General features: G+C 42.6%; 1 protein-coding gene across 3 annotated transcripts in view; it reads left to right on the top strand.

Annotated features, from left to right (window-relative positions):
• LOC129813204 (thyrotropin receptor-like) overlaps nt 1-19421 on the top strand; it is a 32634-nt gene extending 13213 nt beyond the window's left edge. For all 3 annotated transcript variants that reach the window (XM_055865475.1, XM_055865474.1, XM_055865476.1), the window contains 2 exons: nt 11311-12604; nt 13762-19421. In XM_055865475.1, the coding sequence (XP_055721450.1) occupies nt 11311-12604; nt 13762-14016 (1549 nt within the window). In that variant the 3' untranslated portion in view covers nt 14017-19421. The remainder of the gene's footprint in view (nt 1-11310; nt 12605-13761) is intronic.
• Nucleotides 19422-22114: the final 2693 nt, after the last annotated feature.

Below are 22114 nucleotides of genomic sequence, written 5' to 3'. Positions count from 1 at the left end.
TAACTCAACCAGCTGGTCGGTAATCACCCCTGGAGGTGATCACTGAGAACTCAACCAGCTGGTCGGTAATCACCCCTGGAGGTGATCACTGAGAACTCAACCAGCTGGTCGGTAATCACCCCTGGAGGTGATCACTGAGAACTCAACCAGCTGGTCGGTAATCACCCCTGGAGGTGATCACTGAGAACTCAACCAGCTGGTCGGTAATCACCCCTGGAGGTGATCACTGAGAACTCAACCAGCTGGTCGGTAATCACCCCTGGAGGTGATCACTGAGAACTCAACCAGCTGGTCGGTAATCACCCCTGGAGGTGATCACTGAGAACTCAACCAGCTGGTCGGTAATCACCCCTGGAGGTGATCACTGAGAACTCAACCAGCTGGTCGGTAATCACCCCTGGAGGTGATCACTGAGAACTCAACCAGCTGGTCGGTAATCACCCCTGGAGGTGATCACTGAGAACTCAACCAGCTTGTTTGAGCCACAGCATTTTATAGCAAAGTCCATCCTCCTTCAGTTTACATGACACAACAACATGTATGGAATGGGTCACAAGGTTAAGATTGGTATAAAATATACTTATAATTCACAGCAGACAGAATCTGTTGTAAAAAACATGAGAACTCATTGTGTAGAGACCAGTGTCTTCCCCCCCAACTCCATACTGGAGCCATCTCTCCCTGATTACCGTATAGAACAGAAACATCAACTCATGCACCGGAATGGGGTATCCCCAAAGACGTGGTAAATCTCCCAGAGACCCATCCTCAGTAGAACACACACAGATGAGCTTTCTAACAACCCCTTATTCTGTTACAATTAAACAACCATTTGATGCAATAAAAGTATTATAACATAATCTTGCAATTTTGCTCTCAGTCCTCTCAACTTAAAAGAACATTTCAAGATTTAAGAAGATTCATTCACATGTAGAAAGTGCATATATTCTACATAAACCAAGAAGCATAAAAGCAATAACTCATTGCATGTGTTCCTTCACGTGACCGGCTGCTATAGCACTGGCTCAGCTTTCTCCCAAGAAACTTAGCACTGTCTCCCATTTCATCCGCCAACACTTATTCTAAGCACTCTACCAATTTGTCTGGGGAGGTTATGATACACTTGCACAAACCCATGAAGAAAAACTAAAGATGCATACAGTTTATGAGATTCAAAGCTATATCTTCATAGACAGTGAAAGCACATATTTAATGCATAATGCAGTGCACGCAACAATGGAGTTTAATCAAATAAGCCTTAGTTATCTATCACACTCCAATGGATCAGCATGGTGGACATAACTATTTCCATCCCAGAAACTAACATTAGCATATCTTGTTGGACATATCCAGGTAATGACTCATAGTTAAAATAAAATGTATTCCGTTGGTGCCGAATGAACATGACCCAGGATAAGCATCATGATTCCACTATTTATATGGCAATGCCTATAGATCAAATAGATTAGGATCAGTTTCACTCTCCGTGTCAGAGTTCACCCTCTCCATTCACCAGGGAAGGCTGAGAATAGTGTCAACATGTGCATAACAACAATCAAAACACTCAATCCATAATACATAAATTGCTTCACTCAATGTCACAGCCGTCAAAAGGAGGAGACCAAGGTGCAGCGTGGCATGCGTACATTCTTCTTTAACCAAAATAATAAAGAAAACATAGATAACTAAGGCCTGGGCGTGACAGTACCCCCCCTCCAAAGGTGCGGACTCCCGACCGCAAACCTGAACTTATAGGGGAGGGTCCGGGTTGGCATCTACCCTCGGTGCCGGCTCTGGTTCTGGATGCCGCCCTCCCTCTTTACACTGATCCCTCCGCCTTTGTAGATCTGGACTGCGGATCATCGAGGCCCCGGACCTTGGAACCTCGCTGGAGACCCCGGGCTGGGAACCGTCGCTGGAGACCCCGGGCTGGGAACCGTCGCTGGAGACCCCGGGTTTGGGACCGTTGCTGGAGACCCTGGGTTGGGGACCGTCGCTGGAGACCCCGGGCTGGAGATCGTTGCTGGAGGCCCCGGACTGGGGACCGTCGCTGGAGACCCCGGGCCGGGGATCGTCGCTGGAGGCCCCGGACTGGGGATCGTCGCTGGAGGCTCAGGACTGGGGATCGTCGCTGGAGGCTCAGGACTGGGGATCGCCGCTGGAGGCTCCGGACTGTGGGTCGCAGTTGGAGGTTCCGGACTGTGGGCCGTCGTTGGAGGTTCCGGACTGTGGCCCGTCATAGGAGGTTCCGAAATGTGGTCCGTCATAGGAGGCTGCGGATTGTGGCCCGTCACAGGAGGTTCTGGACTGTGGCCCGTCCTTGGAGGTTCCGAACTGTGGCCCGTCATAGGAGGTTCCGGGCTGTGGCCCGTCGTTGGAGGTTCCGGACTGTGGCCCGTCGCCAGAAGCTCTGGACTGGGTACTGGCGCCGGAAGCTCTGGCCTATGGAAGCGCACTGGAAGCCTGATGTGTGGTGCCGGAACTGGTGGTACCGGGCTGAGGACACGCACTTCAGGGCGAGTGCGGGGAAGAGGCACAGGCAGTACTGGACTGTGGAAGCGCACTGGAGGCCTGATGCGTGGTGCCGGAACTGGTGGTACCGGGCTGAGGACACGTACTTCGGGGCGAGTGCGAGGAGCAGGAACAGGACGTACTGGACTCTGGAGGCGCACTGGAGGCCTGGTGCGTTGTGCCGGCACTGGTGGTACCGGGCTCGGGACACGCACCTCAGGGTGAGTGCGTGGAGGAGGCACAGGATACACATGGCCATGGAGACGCATTGGAGATCTGGAACGTAGAGCTGGCTCAATGCGTCCTGGCTGGATGCCCATTCTAGCCCGGCAAATGCGAGGAGCTGGAATAGATCGCACCGGGCTATGGATGCGAACTGGAAACACTGTGAGCATTTCTGCATAACACGGTGCCTGACCAGTCACACACTCCCCACGGTAAGCACGAGGAGTTGGCTCATGTCTCCAACCTGACTCAGCCAATCTCCTCTTGTGCCCCCCTCCCAAAAATGTCTTGGGGCTGCCTCTCGTGCTTGCCTTGTTTGTATTTCTCCTCATAATTTCGCCGTTCCGCTTTTGCTTCCTCTATTTCCACCTTCGGAAGGCGATACTCCCCAGCCTGCGTCCAGGGTCCTGCTACGTCCAAAATCTCCTCCCAGGTCCATTTCTCCATAAAACGCTGCTCCTCCTTTTCACGCTGCTTGGTACTTTTGTGCTGGGTTCTTCTGTCACGGCAGTCAAAAGGAGGAGACCAAGGTGCAGCGTGGCATGCCTACATTCTTCTTTAATATAAGAAATGAACACTGAACAAAACTAACAAAATAAAAAAACAAACCGTGAAGCTATACAAATGAGTGCTGACAGGCAACTACACATAGACAAGAACCCACAAATACCCAAGGGAAAATGGCTACCTAAATATGGTCCCCAATCAGAGACAACGATAAACAGCTGCCTCTGATTGGGAACCATATCAGGCAACCGTAGACATATATATACCTAGACCTACAAAAAAACCTAGATATACAAAACCCTAGACAAGACAAAACTAGCATACCCATCCTAGTCACACCCTGACCTAACCAAAATAATAAAGAAAACATAGATAACTAAGGCCAGGGCGTGACACTCATATAGTTATTAACATACTAAACTCAAATCAATCCTTCAGTTTTAAAAATCCTTCAGGTTCCAAATTATAATCAAAACCCAATTAATACTTTTTAATGACATTGCTCAGTGATTCAAATTGGTCCTATCACTCAAAGTCAAAATCTCTCAAATTAACACACATCAACATTGGCAGAATGTACATTTATATTAACATCCAGTATAATTATCCTATAATTCTACTATTAACTTTCTTATCACGATTATAATACAGATCAGTTTCCTAATGCATTCATAATCTAAATGACTATAATTGTATGTAGTGTGTAGACCTCTACAATCAACCTGATATCTCCCCTTCAGACACTCAATCTTCTGGCATCTTCATTGTCTTCTTCTGATAGCTTTACTGTTCAAAGTGGATGGCCCATGATAATGTCCCAATTTCAATGTCTCACCTGGGCCGCCAACACCCATTATGTCTTGTCCATTCGTCAACCAGTAATACCAGCAATTTAAGAGACGTTTGTAACAGATTTCTCCCCATGCTCACACCACGTGGACTCCTGTCACACTCCTGAGAGAAAAGACATGAGAGAAAAGCAGTTGATAGCTTCGATCGGATGCTGTACACTGGTTGCTGGCTCAGGACTCCGGTCTCTTGGTAGAAGTGGTGCGGACAGGGCCGTATTGAACGCCTTTGTCGCTTTTCTTCAGCCAATTAGAGGTTTTTTTTAGGTACACACACTCTTCGGTCCAATTATCTCTTCCATGCATTAACACACCAACTGACATCACCTCTCATGATAACCTTCGAGAGGACAGATCAGAACAACAGTTCAGTTCAGTTACATTTTAATTCAGGAAATCCAGACAAGCATTAACTATATGATAAATTATTACTTTTACCAATTATTCTTAATACCAATGTCTAAACATGTGTCAAAGAGAGTAACAACACATTCTATTGAAATGTAGTTTTTCAAGATGGTTTATACTCTCCATCACACTGTCAACTTCATCGCAGAGCCACAGGATCAGGAAGTTAGACCTATAACCCAACGGGAGAAATCCCAACAATCCAGCAGACCTAATCTGGTGAGATTTGTATCAAAACAGAACAAACAACACAACAATACACTTCTTCACATATCACTCAATACATTCCTATATATCACTCGGCGTGTAAACTTCAATCCAAAACCTCAGAGGACAGTGTCCCTCCCCCATTTTGACACATAACTCCCCATGTGAGTAATGTATAAAAAAAAAACACTACTACTGGTCAGAAAATAAAACAACATCATTTAAAATAACAAAAACAATTTAAAATCACTACCCTTAAGAACTCCATAAAGAAAAATATTGTACCAATACGGTCATAGGAAAATAGACTTAAGGCAGCCTACCCTTAGTCAAAGGCAAAGCCTTCTCCTTCTTCACATTGGTCCTAATCACAAATATGGCTAAGAACTATAAACTTCATCATAATTATTAATATTACAAATGATCTTCAAATCAGTATTACAAATGACCATAAACTCATTATCCAAATGGCTTTCCAATGAGGGTGATCAAACCACACTGGAAAGTCAGAACAGAGGTCAGAGGTCATACAAACCCTTCAAATAAGTTTTTCTTACTATATTAGACATCAAGAAAAACAGTCAAACATTTCATACATTTCATACATCTCGTATCCCAGGTTTCCAGTACATTTCTTTATGAAAATAATTCACGTGTTTAATTAAAACTCCGAAAATAAAATCTTCAGAAAATTCCACGTGTGTGTGTGCTCCTTTAAGATACCTTGGCACTAAGACAAATGGAAACTCATTAAACCCAAGGGATATAGAACACACAGTAAATCAAACATAGTATTTTAAAAACACCAACAAATAGTCATAACAAGTGTGATGTGTGTGGGTATTTGCAAACCTTAAGGTAAAAACACACAAAAATGGCCTTATTTCATTTGGTAGTTTACGGCCTCAATCTCACTCACCGCTCTCTCCAAGACCACAGCCCCTGGAAACATTTCAAAGAGAGACAATGAAACCCCCATTTTCCCGTGAAAAAAACCACAAAACATTTCGTTAGCATTCACTATGCTACACCGATTCAGCAACCCAAAGTTTCAACTACAAACAAAACCTGATAATAATGATAAATCCACAGTATTCCCTCAAATCATTAATTGTTTGTTTTAATCTAACTCAATTTTTATGTGCTCTAAATTTAGCACGTGCTACCCTTAGACATGTGCTATCTCACCACCGAGTCTAACCATTCACTCCCATATTATATTATATGACGGCCCTCTCTTTTCCATAACCATATAAAATTATCCTGGTACCATTACTAAATGTAATACTTCATTATTTTCTGTCGCAAATATAGTCAATTTCTCAGCGTAAGGAATCAGTGATATTTGATCCCAGGCATTTAATAAAAAGCTGTTTGAGACGTGCTCTCCTATGTCTTCATTAACATACATAGTGTAGTGGACATCTGTCCCGGAAGGCAGTATTCTACTCAAAACACATCAGATACTACAGTGTTTCATTAAGTGAAATCGGCACCTAAAATAAACATTAAACACACCCGTAACCCCTTTCCAGTAATCTAATCATTTTAATCTGTTGCATTCATTTTGTAAAAATATAAACCTGTTGTTTAACAAATCTAGAACCTTCAAAAAGTTGGTGCTGTCTCATCAGCGTAATAGTCCAAATGAACTGTTTCCCACTCTTACCAATGATGTGAGCGTGTCCCAAGGGTCAATACTGTTCAGCCTGCACATGAATGATCTGCCTTCTGTCTGTACTGGGTCTGAAGTTCAAATGTATGCAGATGATACAGTGATATATGTGCATGCAAAGAGCAAACAACAAGCTGCACAAGAACTCACTACTGTAATGTTCCAGGTTACAAAGTGGCTCTCAGGGACTCATGTTTGCATCTCAATGTAAAAAAAAATGTTTGCATGTACCTCACAAAGAGGACAGTTGATGCCAGATGTCTATGTGTCAGGGGAGAAGCTCCAGGTAGAATCTGATTTTAAGTACCTTGGCATCATACTTGATTCCAACCTCTCTTTTAAAAGCAGGTGCAAAAATGTAACTCAAATAACCAAATTCAACCTAGCTAATTTCCAATACATACGAAATTGTTTGACTACAGAGGTAGCAAAACTGTACTTCAAATCTATGATAGTCCCCCACTTAACATACTGCTTGACTAGTTGGGCCCAAGCTTGTGGTACAACATTAAAACCCATTCAGTCTGTCTGCAAACAGGCTCTCAAAGTGCTTGATAGGAAGCCCAGTAGCCATCATCACTGTTACATACTCAGAAAGCATGAAGTCCTGAGTTGGAAAGTACACTGATGCATGTCTTGTATTCAGGATCCTAAATGGCCTGGCTCCCCCTCCACTCAGTAGTTTTGTTAAACAGAAAACCCAAACATATGGGGAGCAGGTCCACAAGGTCTGCCATGAGAGGTGACTGTATAGTCCCCTTAAGTAAAAGCACCTCTGGTCAATATACTTTCTCTGTGAGAAGTTCCCATGTCTGGAATACCCTGCCATCAGACTCACACAACTGTGATTAATGTGCACTGTCCCTGTAAAAATACAAATATACTCAAAGTCAATCCAATCTAATGAAAGGATATTGTTTCACGTAATGGATTATAATGTTAGAATACATGAACTTCCTGCTCAAAATCACTGGTGTTACCTAAACTATAAAACCAAGCAACGATAATCAGCAACCGTCAAAGAATGTTTCTCATACCTCTAGTTCAAATGTCCCGCTGCCTGCTCGCTTTCAACCGCAGCTAATCTTTTTTACAATCTCAAGGCTCAATCCCTCTACTCATCATTTAACCTTGTATTGATACCTCCGCTAGTCAAATGACTAAAATATCGCATCATTAGAGCTCTATAAAAAAAAACACTAATAACATATCACCATTCACATACTGTCAGCACTCGTTAAATTTACATCAATCCTCCTTATCAATTTGACTATATTTGTATCACTAACCACTAATTCACACTTATGAAATGTCCAAGACTTTAAAAATAACATGTAATGCGCCAAATCTATAAAATACATCAGTCAATCGATAAAACTAAAATAAAATACATTTCGGTGGGCACAGCTCTATCGCAATTACCTCTCCGCTATTATTAGAATTCATTCGATTTAGTTAACTTTCTCTTCTTTGATTCAGTTATGTCAATACGACTCCATTCTCAATATGTTATTCCAGCACACCATTTTGGCAACAGACAATGTATTACATCGAAAATCGCCTCGCTATTTATGTTGAATAAATTAGCAAGTTGTTGAAACGTTCAGTTTATATCTTAATCAAACACTGGCGGCCGCATCTGTCTAAGCAAAACATACCAATAGTTGAATTACAATCTTTAACCCAGATTGTAGTAAGTACCATAGACCCAAAGCTATTGAAATGACGAAGAAATCCCGCAAATAACCCAATTTACAATTGTCTGTAGTCGTAACGTCAGGCACATTGTAACGACACAATTCCCAGAAAAATAGCCTTAATTAAAGGTCCAAGCGTTTATCCGCAGAGATTCTCACATGCGCAAAAGCAATAGATTAGCAGTCAAACAAATTAAATCAACATCCATTGACTCAAATCCAGATCTTGCGTCTTGTAATAAAAGCAGATCATCTTTTCTTTAGGCTTTAAGGGAAGTTTTCTCTAAATGTAATACCTGGATGGAAAATGTTCAGTTTTCACAATTCCTGACATTTAGTCCTAGTAAAAATTCCCTGTCTTAGGTCAGTTAGGATCACCACATTTTTTTAAGAAGTTGAAATGTCAGAATAATAATAGAGAGAATGATTTATTTCAGCTTTAATTTTTCTTTCATCACATTCCCAGTGGGTCAGAAGTTTACATACACTCAATTTGTATTTTGTAGCGTTGCCTTTAAATTGTTTAACTTTGGTCAAACGTTTCGGATAGCCTTCCACAAGCTTCCCACAATAAGTTGGGTGAATTTTGGCCCATTCCTCCTGACCGAGCTGGTGTATCTGAGTCAGGTTTGTAGGCCTCCTTGCTCGCACATGCTTTTTCAGCTCTGCCCACAAATCTTTTATAGGATTGAGGTCAGGGCTTTGTGATGGTCACTTCAATACCTTGACATTGTTGTCCTCAAGCCAATTTGCCACATCATTTGGAAGACCCATTTGCGACCAAGCTTTAACTTCCTGACTGATGTCTTGAGATGTTGCTTCAATATATCCACATAATTTTCCGTCCTCATGATGACATCTATTTTGTGAAGTGCACCAGTCTCTCCTGCAGCAAAGCACCCCCACAACATGATGCTGCCACCCCCGTGCTTCACGGTTGGGATGGTGTTCTTTGGCATGCAAGCCTCCCCCTTTTTCCTCCAAACATAACGATGATCCTTATGGCCAAACAGTTATATTTCTGTTTCATCAGACCAGAGGACATTTCTGCAATAAGTACGATCTTTGTCCTCATGTGCAGTTGCAAACCGTAGTCTGGATTTTTTGTTGTGGTTTTGAAGCAGTGGCTTCTTCCTTGCTGAGCGGCCTTTCAGGCTATGTCGATATAGGACTTGTTTTACTGTGGACTTTTGTACCTGTTACCTCCAGCATCTTCACAAGGTCCTTTGCTGTTGTTCAGGGATTGATTTGCAGTTTTTGCACCAAAGTACGTTCATCTCTGGGAGACAGAACGCGTCTCCTTCCTGAGCGGTATGACGGCTGTGTGGTCCCATGGAGTTGATATGTTCGTACTATTGTTTGTACAGATGAACGTGGTACCTTCAGGCGTTTGGAAATTGCTCCCAAGGATGAACCAGACTTTCTCAGGTCTTGGCTGGTTTCTTTTGATTTTCCCATGATGTCAAGCGAAGATGCACTGAGTTTGAAGGTAATACGTCCACAGGTACACCTCCAATTGACTCAATTTATGTCAATTAGCCTATCAGAAGCTTCTAAAGCCATGATATAATTTTCTGGATTTTTCCAAGCTGTTTAAAGGCACAGTCAACTTAGTGTATGTAAACTTCTGACGCACTGGAATTGTGATACAGTGAATTATATGTGATAAAGTCCGTCTGTAAACAATTGTTGGAAAAATTAAATGTGTCATGCACAAATTAGATGTCCTAACCAATTTGCCAAAACGGTAGTTTATTAACAAGACATTTGTGGATTGGTTGAAAAAGGAGTTTTACTGACTCCAACCTAAGTGTATGTAAACTTCCGACATCAACTGTACACTGGTTTTTGGAGAGGTGCAGGGAGCTGCCACACTGGGCACTCTGGCAGCTTTGTTGTGGGGGGTTAAGTGCCTTGCTCATGTGAACAACAGTATGCAATGACAGCTAGGATTTGATACCAGCATCCCTTTGGTTGCCAGCTCATTTCCTGCCAGATTTGGTGGCTCTAGTGTTGAGAGAATGCCACAAGTGTGCAAAGCTGTCATCAAGGCAAAGGGTGGCTACCTTGAAGAATCTAACATATAAAATATATTTTGATTTGTTTAACACTTTTTTGGTTACTACATGATTCCATATGCCTTATTTCATAGTGTTGATGTCTTCACTATAATTCTACAATGTAGAAAATAGTACAGATAAAGAAAAACCCTTGAATGAGCATGTGTATTCAAACTTTTGACTGGTACTGTATAACGAGAGACAATTCTTTATGTAGTAAAAAACGGGATAGCATGACTAATTTTGTAATTTTCCACCACAAATCTTATGGTCTTTGAGGGTCTTCAATGGTTAAAGCCCCAAATGCTGTATAGTGTTTTGCTGCTGATAACAACATTTTTATCACTAGCCATCACATTTTTGGGCTTGTAGCAAAAGTCTTCATATGAGAATTGCACCATAGGAATAGCCCTCTCAGAGAGCTGCCATTTGTTGGACTAATCAAGAGGAGTTGGATTAAAGCTTTCGGTTGCTAAGAGATGTACAAACTGAGTTGCTTTCATGGCGGCCCGACTTGTGAGGATGAGCACACTATTTGTTTTCATCATGAGCTAAAGACATTGGTTTTCTACCCAAAGTTGGAAAAAAATGTGTGATCCATTTAATAAACACAAGAGACCAGAGACATGGATGAAAGGGTGTGGCTGTAAAAGCAAGAGAAGTGGCATCTAGTGGACAAAACCTGGTACTTTCATACTGTATGGGGGAAAATGCAAGGATCTTCAATGGCTAATTTCTCTGAACAGGAAAAAATAAATTGCATAGTATGAATTAACAATACTCCAAGCCACAGCTTCATACTACTTGTCAAACATAGAGAACTGATACTGTATACTGGCCGTTGGGGTGGGCTTGGGTTGGGCTTGGGTTGGTCCATGGGTGGCTTTTGACCGTTAACCATTGTTAAGGAAAGGTTTGGTCCAAATCGGAAGATGTGTACCATATTGAATAAGCTTAATTTCTCACACTTCAAATTAACTTTCAACAAAATAAGGTTTCAGGATTGTTAATCTTATCTGTTTCTAACTACAGAAACGATTTTAGAACAATCTGAGATGATGGGTGTCGGAAACTTCCTTCTTGTGCTTTTTGAGGTGGAACGATTCTATACTTATTTAACTTATTAACCTTATTGTATTGGCCCATGCTCATGTAGATATTTCATCTTCTAGACACGTGGAGTCCGTCATTTGCAACCTGACCAGCTCTACAAGACGACAGCGATCAACTAGGCCCTCTGGAAACCCCTCTGAGGCCTACGAGAGGCAGCACCCCGAACACCCTCATCCCACCAGCAGCAACCCCTCCCTCCGAGACAGCCAGCACCATCATCCCACCAGAAGCAGCCCCTCCCACCGAGACACCCAGCACCTCCATCCCACCAGCAGCAACCTCTCCCCCCGAGACCCCCAGCACCATCATCCCACCAGAAGTAGCCCCTCCCCCCGAGATCCCCAGCACCATCATCCCACCAGCAGCAGCCCCTCCCCCCGAGACCCCCAGCACCTCCATCCCACCAGCAGCAGTCCCTACCCCTACGACTACCAGTACTACTACGATAACTACAGCTGTCCCCCCTCCGGTAAGTGCTTCTACATAGTGTTCCCTACGGAGGGCCCAGACGAAGGCTTTGACTACACCGTGTGCGATGATGACAGGGAGGACCAGGGGGTCCCCTGCACCCCTCTGCCCGATGCCTTCAACCCCTGTGAGGACGTGATGAGCCTGGGCTTCCTGCGGGTGTCTGTTTGGCTGGTTAGCTTGCTAGCCGTTCTGGCTAACCTCTTGGTCCTGTTCATCCTGCTGACCAGCCACTACAAACTGACCATCACCCGCTTCCTCCTGTGCAACCTGGCCATGGCAGATCTCTTCATGGGCGTGTACCTCTTGCTCATCGCGTCTGTGGACCTCTACACGCGCTCCCAGTACCACCACTACGCCATTGACTGGCAGACTGGTGCCGGATGCCAACTGGCTGGGGTGCTCACAGTGTTCGCCAGCGAGCTGTCAGTCTACACGCTGACCGCCATTACTCTTCAGCGCTGGCACGCCATCACCTTCGCCATGAGGCCCGAGAAGAAAGTGCGACTACGCCACATAGTGGTGCTAATGCTAGCCGGATGGCTGCTGTGCCTGGTGTTAGCTGTGCTACCGCTAGCTGGCGTTAGCAGCTACCAGAGGGTTAGCATCTGCTTGCCCATGGACACAAACTCAACCGCGGCCATGGTCTACGTGGTCACCCTGCTAATGCTGAACGTGCTCGCATTCGTGTTGGTGAGCGTGTGCTACGTACACATCTACTGCATGGTGCACAACCCACAGCACCCGTCGAGTCGAGGGGACGCCAGCATGGCCAAACGCATGGCCGTGCTTATCTTCACCAATTTCCTGTGTCTGGCACCCATCTCCTTCTATGGCCTGTCTGCTGCGCTGCACCACCCACTCATCACTGTCACCGACTCCAAGGTCCTCCACATCACTCCTCTTTTTATCCATGTATTCATCCTATCGTCATCATCCATCCATCCTCTCATCATCCATCCATCCTCTCATCATCCTTCCATCCTCTCATCATCCATCCATCCTCTCATCATCCTTCCATCGTCTCATCATTGTCATCATCATCCATCCTCTCATCATCCATCCATCATCCTATCATCCATCCATCCTATCATCATCCGTCCATCCTATCATCATCATCCATCCTCTCATCATCCATCCTCTCATCATCCATCCATCCTCTCATCATCCATCCTCTCATCATCCATCCATCCTCTCATCATCCATCCTCTCATCATCCATCCATCCTCTCATCATCCATCCTCTCATCATCCATCCTCTCATCATCCATCCATCCTCTCATCCATCCATCCTCTCATCATCCGTCCATCCTCTCATCATCGTCATCATCATCCATCCACTCATCATCATCCATCCATCATCATCATCATCATCATCCATCCTCTCATCATCCATCCATCCTCTCATCATCCATCCATCCTATCATCATCCGTCCATCCTATCATCATCATCCATCCTCTCATCATCCATCCATCCTCTCATCCATCCATCCTCTCATCATCCGTCCATCCTCTCATCATCGTCATCATCATCCATCCACTCGTCCTCCATCTCATCATCATCCATCCATCATCATCATCATCATCATCATCCATCCTATCATCATCCATCCATCCTCTCATCATCCATCCATCCTATCGTCCATCCATCCTCTCATCATCTATCATCCTCTCGTCATCATCCATCCTCTCATCATCTATCATCCTCTCGTCATCATCCATCCTATCATCATCATCCATCCTATCATCATCATCCATCCTATCATCATCATCCATCCTCTCATCATCCATCCATCCTCTCGTCATCATCCATCATATCATCATCATCCATCCTATCATCATCCATCCATCCTCTCATCATCGTCATCATTTTCCATTCTCTCTTTACCATCATCCTCTGATCATCGTCATCCATCATCATCATCCATTCATTCTCTCATCATCATCATCATTCATCCTCTCATCTTCATCATCAACTTAATAAATCTGCTCATCATCATCCCCATTTATTGACTCTTCTTTTTATCTGTCTATCTCTTCCAGGTGCTGCTGGTGCTATTTTACCCTTTGAACTCGTGTGCCAACCCCTTCCTGTACGGTATCCTGACGCGAGCCTTCCACGGGGACGTTCTGATTCTGCTGAGCCGCTTGGGGCTGTGTCAACGTCAGGCCCAGCTCTTCCGAGGAGCGCAGTCCGACGTGGGCAGCCCCGCTGGGGGCAAGATGCGCCAAGGGGTTCCCTGTCTTGGTGCCCACATACCCCAGATCCTGGAGCTCCGCAAGAGGCAGAGACCGTAAAGACACCAAGGAGCAGGTCATCGAACTGCAGGGTCCCAACGTGATGCCAAGCACCAGGGAGAATTACAACCACCAGCTGAGAGGCTGGATTTTGTTGGTTCTCCAGTTGAATGCTGGTTCCCGTACCTTTCAGACAGACCAAACCATGTTTCAGGTCCCAATTAAGGGCTGGATTCAATCCATATTGCGGAAGTATCAAGGAAGGTCTGCTATCAAATGTAAAGGTCATTTTTGTATGAGCCGACATATGCAGCGTTTATAGTGAATGCAGTCTCTGTGAACGCGGGAACGTTGCCTTTAAATTTCAATGTTTATCTTCCGCAATACGGATTGAATTGAGCCCTTAGTCTTGATCCGTGATCCAAGCTTGACTGGTCATGATGACCAACCAGGAATTGGACATGGAATGGAAATGCCCCAACTAGAGGTGTGTAGTAGAGAACCAACTAGAGGTGTGTAGTAGAGACCCAACTAGAGGTGTGTAGTAGAGAACCAACTAGTGGTGTGTAGTAGAGAATCAGAGTGTATCCTTGGACTGTCTGAGTGTGTTAGATATTGTGTTTTTGCAGGGGCTTTACGGGGGCTCTTTTAACACGTGGAATTTGAATTGTGTGCCCTCATAATTTACATGGATGAAATTGACAGCAACGCTATATGCTTCTGTTGGGCTGAACCTGCAGAGTCTGTGTATGCGCTTTAGAACTTTTTAATTATAGCCTATGCCCAGGCTTTTTTCCCGGTTTTGTTTTACAATTTTTGACATGTTAAATATTGGCCACTATCGGGAGCCACCCTCAGTAATACCCACATACATTTATAACGGTCACTTTACATTTACATTTACATTTAAGTCATTTAGCAGACGCTCTTATCAAGAGTGACTTACAGTTAGTGCATTCATCTTAAGATAGCTAGGTGGGACAACCACATACATATCACAGGCATAGGAATTACATTTTTACTCAATAACGTAGCTGTCAGTAGAGTCAGAGCTAGAAGGTCTTGTAGTGGATATGAGCTTCGACTGGAAGCCAGTGAAGTGTGCGGAGGAGCAGGGTGACATGAGAGAACTTGAGAAAGTTGAAAACCAGGGGTTTGATGGCACAAGCAGGGATCCAGCCAAAAGTGAGTTGCAGTAGTCCAGACGGGATATGACAAGTGCCTGGATTAGGACCTGCGCCACTTCCTGTCTGAGGTAGGGTCGTACTCTACGGATGTTGTAGAGCATGAACCTGCAGGAGTGAGTCACTGCTTTGATGTTTTACAGAGAACGACACGGTGTTGTCCAGGGTCAGGCCAAGGTTCTTTGCACTCTGGGAGGGTGACACTGGAGTTGTCTACCGGGATGGAGAGGTCTTCTTCAATTTGTACCTTACATTTAGCATCATTCCTTTAACCTTTCTTTCCTCTGTCACGTCCGTGTCGTTGTTCCTGAGGGTCACTAGCATTAGTGGATTATATTAGGCTAACGTTGTGTAGTAATTTAGGACACGTAGCCCATTTTGGATCAGTATGGAACTCAGACCACCACATAGCAGGTTAAACCTGGAACCTGGCTAACGGTTCACAACGACTGGAGCGTTGCCGTACAGTTCCATGATTGGTGAGAATTAGGGTAGATTTATAGGACTATTGTTCAACCCCTATTTACATTTTTTACCCACCTTCCAATATTATATGGATTGAATTTGAATATGATAACTTTCAGGATGAATCAAACCCCTGTATTTATATTTTTTGCGTAATATATTTCTTGCGTAAATGATCTCAAAACCAGTTTTATTTCATGAATCTTACATACTATCCTAACCCTAAAATGTCCCTAAATAATCCTACAAAATCAGAGTATCTACGGAGACGAATATGCATAGATGGCATTCTTTCATTGATCCCTATTTTCTGAACCCATTCTCCCCCAAAATGTTGTGTGTGTTGACAAAAGTCAAATTAAAAGGTATACCGTATTTAAAGGGATGGCTTAAAATAAATGTACTGAAATCCCTACTGAATGAAAACTCCAAAATCTGTTGGCCAGCAAGTGGGATGGTTTTCAGCAGTTCAATTCCATTTATTCAGCATGGAAAATGGAACCACGCCTGCAAAACCTGTTATGTACCTTCATAAGGTAAGTCTCAATACAAACTACTGAGAAGTGCATAAGACATTTCCCAAGTCCCAATCAGGCACTTTATGAACACAGGTGAGAACGTGAGGTTCAAAACTCATATCCCCCCCCAAGACATGTGTTTGTATGGTCTTTATTCTATACAAGACATGTGTTTTGTATGGTCTTTATTCTATACAAGACATGTGTTTTGTATGGTCTTTATTCTGTACAAGACATGTGTTTTGTATGGTCTTTATTCTATACAAGACATGTGTTTTGTATGGTCTTTATTCTGTACAAGACGTGTTTTGTATGGTCTTTATTCTATACAAGAGCGAGGTAATGTTGATTACCATCACTGTGTAGCATGCATACATCTGCATTCAGTGCATAGTAAGTAATGCCTAACTTGGCTCACTCGTACTATATGGTATCACACTCAGATACACATATCAGCGGCGCCATCTATTGGCTTGGCAACATCTCATAACGTCTTCCTTCACACAACAAATGAAGATAACTCCTCCTCATAGACTCATAAAGAGGAGAACTGGGGTTAGATCCTTGCCAGTGAAAACATTACACTGTTAACAAAAACATAACTGTGTTCTTATTTAAAGTACTTTCAACTTTAAAGTCAATAAGTAGGCTTCCCTCTTACAAAAAAATAAAATTCTCTATATATAGAATCTTTTAGATTAAACAACAGTCTCTGGAGTATCTCACAGGCAGCCTGATATTTGCCCTGGTGCTGGTGTGTCTCACAGGCAGCCTGATATTTGCCCTGGTGCTGGTGTGTCTCAAGTACACTACCATTCAAAAGTTTGGGGTCACTTAGAAATGTCCTTGTTTTCGAAAGAAGGGCAAACATTTTTGTCCATTAAAATAATATAAAATTTATCAGAAATACAGCATAGACATTGTTAATGTTGTAAATGACTATTGTAGCTGGAAACTGGAATGGAATATCTACATAGGCGTACAGAGGCCCGTTATCAGCAACCATCACTCCTGTGTTCCAATGGCATGTTGTGTTAGCTAATCCAAGTTTATAATTTCAAAAGGCTAATTGATCATTAGAAAACCCTTTTGCAATTATGTTAGCACAGCTGAAAACTGTTGTTCTGATTTTAAAGAAGCAATAAAACTGTCCTTCTTTAGACTAGTTGAGTATCTGGAGCATCAGCATTTGTGGGTTCGATTACAGGCTCAAAATGATGACCTCAGCGGATGTGGTGCTTGGGGTGTCGACGTGATGTAACACATGGCTGTGGTTCACATGTAGGCTGAGCTGTTCACACGTGTCAGGTGACAGCAGAGGAAGCTGGGATGTCTCCATGACCTGACATTTGATATGAAACATTTTTTCCATCATGATCTGCTTTGAGATTACATTCTCCTGTTGGCTTTATCAGTGTGCCGTCATAAAGCTTGAATGTAGCTTTGCTGGGTTGGAGAACTGGATTGTCGTCTTGCATGACTCGCTGTACAGTAGGTCTCCATAGCTTATGACATTCACTTTTGATCCTGTGTCTAGTTGACATTTAATTGTATGGCTGGGGTCATATGTCAATGGCTCATCACTGAGTGGAGCTAGCTTAAGGTTAATAAAATAAAAAAATGTTTTGCCTGGTCTCTCACAGAATTAACCTGTGAGATGTATCACATTATTGTTCAACCTTCTATTGCATCTGTTGTTTGGTCATCTGACTCATTGTCTTCCTCTACATCAGTGGTTCCCAAACGTTTTATAGTCCCGTAACCCTTCAAACATTCAACCTCCAGCTGCGTACCCCCTCTAGCACCAGAGTCAGTGCACTCTCAAATGATGTTTTTTGGCATCATTGTAAGCCTGCCTCGCACACACTATACGATACGTTTGTGTGAGTTTTTGAGTGTGAGTTTTTGTCACAACCCGGCTCGTGAGAAGTGACAAAGAGCTCTTATAGGACCAGAGCATAAATAATAATAATAATCAATCATTTTGCCCTTTATTTAACCCTCTTACATATAAAACCTTATTTGTTCATCGAACATTGTGAATATCTCACCACAGGTTAATGAGAAGGGTGTGCTTGAAAGGATGCACATAACTCTGAAATATTGGGTTGTATTGGAGAGAGTCTCAGTCTTAAATCATTTCCCACACACTGTCTGTGCCTGTATTTCGTTTTCATGCTAGTGAGGGCTGAGAATCCACTCTCAAAGGGCAACAGTGTCTTAACAGCGCGATTTGCTAAGGCAAGAAACTCTGAGCGCAGCCCAATCCAGGAAAATGGCAGTGGCTTCTGATTAAATTACATTTTCACAGAACCGCTTGTTGCAATTTTGATGAGGCTCTCTTGTTCAGATATCGGTAAGTGGACTGGAGGCAGGGCATGAAAGGGATTATGAATCCCGTTGATTGTATCGTCCGTTTCGGGAAAGTACCTGCGTAATTGCGCACCCAACTCACTCAGGTTCTTTCCTATATCACATTTGACATTGTCGGTAAGCTTGAGTTCATTTGCACATAAAATATCATACAATGATGGAAAGACCTGTGTGTTGTCCTTGTTAATGCAGACAAAAAAGAGCTCCAACTTCTTAATCATAGCCTCAATTTTGTCCCACACGTTGAATATAGTTGCGGAGAGTCCCTGTAATCCTAGATTCCGATCATTCAGGTGAGAAAAAACATCAGCCAGATAGGCCAGTCGTGTGAGAAACTCATCATACAAGCGGTCAGACAAGTGAAAATTATGGTCAGTAAAGAAAACTTTAATCTTGTCTCTCAATTAAAAAGAAATGTGTTAATACTTTGACCCTTGATAACCAGCACACTTCTGTGAAGCTGGAGACTCATATCTCCCTCACTTGCTTTATGCACCAGCTGTCAGAGCAGCTCACAGATCACTGCACCTGTACATAGCCCATCCAACTACCTCATCCCCATACTGTATTTATTTATTTATCTTGCTCCTTGGCACCCCAGTATCTCTACTTGTACATTCATCTTCTGCACATATATCACTCCAGTGTTTATTTTGCTATATTGTAGTTACTTCGCCACTACGACCTATTTATTGCCTTACCTCCCTTATCTTACCTCATTTGCACACACTGTATATAGACTTTTTCTACTGTATTATTGACTGTATGTTTGTTTATTCCATGTGTAACTCTGTGTTGTTGAATGTGTCTAACTACTTTGCTTTATCTTGGCCAGGTCGAAGTTGTAAATGATAACTTGTTCTCAACTAGCCTACCTGGTAAAATAAAGGTGAAATAAAATATAAAAAATGTTGTAAAAACGTTACATGGTTGCTGCCCATATCATTGCATAATGCAGAAAATACACGAGAGTTCAGCGGCCTTGCTTTAACAAAGTTAACTATTTTCACTGTAGTGTCCAAAAAGTATTTCAAGCTGTCAGGCATTCCCTTGGCAGCAAGAGCCTCTTGGTGGATGCTGCAGTGTACCCAAGTGGCATAGGGAGCAACAGCTTGCACGCGCATTACCACTCCACCATGTCTCCCTGTCATGGCTTTTGCGCCGTCAGTACAGATACCAACACATCTTGACCACCAAAGTCCATTTGATGTCACAGGGCTGTCCAGTACTTTAAAAAATACCCTCTCCTGTTGTCCTGGTTTCCAGTGGTTTGCAGAAGAGGATGTATTTCTTAATTGACCCCCCACAAACGTAACGGACATATACCAGGAGCTGTGCCAGGCCCGCCACGTCTGTTGACTCATCCAGCTGTAACATATAATTCACTGGCTTGTATGCGAAGCAGTAATTGTTTCAAAACATCTCCTGCCATGTCACTGATGTGTCGTGAAACAGTGTTGTTTGATGAAGGCATTGTCAGTATAGTTTTTTTTGGCCTTTCCTCCCAGCATTGTCCAAGCCAGCAGGAAGAATTAAGTCCTCCACAATAGTATGTGGCTTGTCTGTCCTAGCCACCCGGTAGCTCACCATGTAAGACGCTTCTAGTCCCTTCCTATTAATGGTATCTGTTGCTTTTATACATGTCTTAATACTCAAAGTCTTCTTTATTCTCGCTCAAAAAACTCCTGTAGCTTATTTTTCAAATGATCATGTTTCGTTTTTAAATGTCTCCCACAAGAGAGTAACGGTTAATGTGATTGGATGTTAATTATTTGACTAGGTTACCTGTATTTGACATTGTGTTGTTATTTCGCTGAACACTAGATGGTAACAAAAAAAAATTGGCAGTGAAACGAGGCTACTCAGGCGAGAAAAAAACCTCACCAAAATGTACAGCCCCTTTGGAAAACTGTTTGAAAATGTGAAGATATTTTTTTTAATGCGAATCACATCACATTTTTATTTGGCATACCCCTGACGGCATTTCGCGCACCCCCCCCCCCCCCCAGTTTGGGAATACCTGCTCTAATAGATTGAGTTGAGGTTTGTGTTGTGCTTGTTTACAAACTCTGGCAAAATGTTTTCATTTGCCACATGCTTTACAGGTGTATGCTGGGCATTTGGCTTTAGCATGTGCTGAACCACAGTAATGACAGATGAAGTCATTCTATGTTTGTTATTATCCCCTGTCTACGACAGACAGATACACATAACAGCAGCGCCATCTATTGGCTTGGCGACATCTCGTAACAACATGTTAACCTCTTGCCCTTTCCTATAACAGGAGGTTAGCATGTAATGGCTGTATGATCTTTGACCCCTTTATCACGCATCATTATTCATGATTTTTTCTGGATTATCAGTAATTATAGTAGCATCCAAATGAATGTAGTATTTTGAACCATTATATACTTATTTACAATAAAAGTGACTCCAAAATGACACAATACATTTACCATGCATTTCTATTGGGCACAAAACTATCTGAAAGAACTAAAACGAACTGTGTTCTGCTTTCAAAAAACTTTGTCGTCGCAAGTTGGATGTAGTCATTGCATGCTAGGAATATGGGATCAAATAAACTTTTGACTATTGTATTTATAAGAATATTTAGTATAATTATTTAGTATAATTATTCTCAATAATTTTGACCTCTACCTTTTTCAGAAAAAAATGTATTACTTGTTAAACAACATCCTTTTATCTGAGGCAATTATATTAGTATAAAATATATATAATTTCCCCATGCATTTGAACAAACAGTATAGATCAGTATTATTGCTCATCTTTACTTAGGGTGTCAATAGTTGTCAATAATTTCAGATAACACTGTATATTAATACACCGCAAAACAACTTGTGGAGAGTTCAAAAATCTGAAAAAAAAAGCAATACTAAAAATAAAAATATATATATTTAGTTGATTTTTTCCAGTTTGAACACGTTCATCAAATATGCTGTACCTCTTTAGCGGTCTTGAGTTCTCCAGTTGGGTCTGTGGAGAGGAACAGATATCTTCATTGTGTTGCATGGGGGAGGATTATTATTGGAACAATTTACAGAGTTCTCTGAAATGACATGTTCTGTCCCCCCTCGGTCAGTTCAGAGTAGTGATCAGAGACCTCTATGTTGATAAATGTGTCTGTTTTTCTTCATATAATTTGTAATTTTGTATATGTTTGATGTATTTATGCAGGGCTCTTCTATAAAACAGATCCTAGTCTCAGTATTAATTCCCTGTCAAAATAAATGTTGAATAAACAAATAGAATGTACAGGTTGCAACTACTAATACTTGTTAGTATGACAGACTGATCCCAAGTCCCTGAATATATCTCTTCAGGGTACAAGTACGCAAAAGCAGAGCACAATAAATTACAGTACCTATAAGGAAGTTGTCACGAAGAACAGAAATCCCATAGATTTGCCAGACTGTATCAGTTGTATAAGCGAAACCATTGAAATGTACATCGCTTAAATACCAGGCTTTTGTTAGAAAATCAATCTTCGAGGTTTCAAAAGAGTGGAAAAATTCAAAATATAAGGATAAAAAATGCTCTATTTGTACATCATTCTCCGGACTCATTTCCATCCAGATCAAATCAAATCAAATGTATTTA

Source organism: Salvelinus fontinalis, chromosome 16, assembly GCF_029448725.1.
Source record: "Salvelinus fontinalis isolate EN_2023a chromosome 16, ASM2944872v1, whole genome shotgun sequence".
NCBI classification, from domain to species: Eukaryota; Metazoa; Chordata; class Actinopteri; order Salmoniformes; family Salmonidae; genus Salvelinus; species Salvelinus fontinalis.
This window is presented reverse-complemented; position numbering and strand designations above follow the sequence as displayed.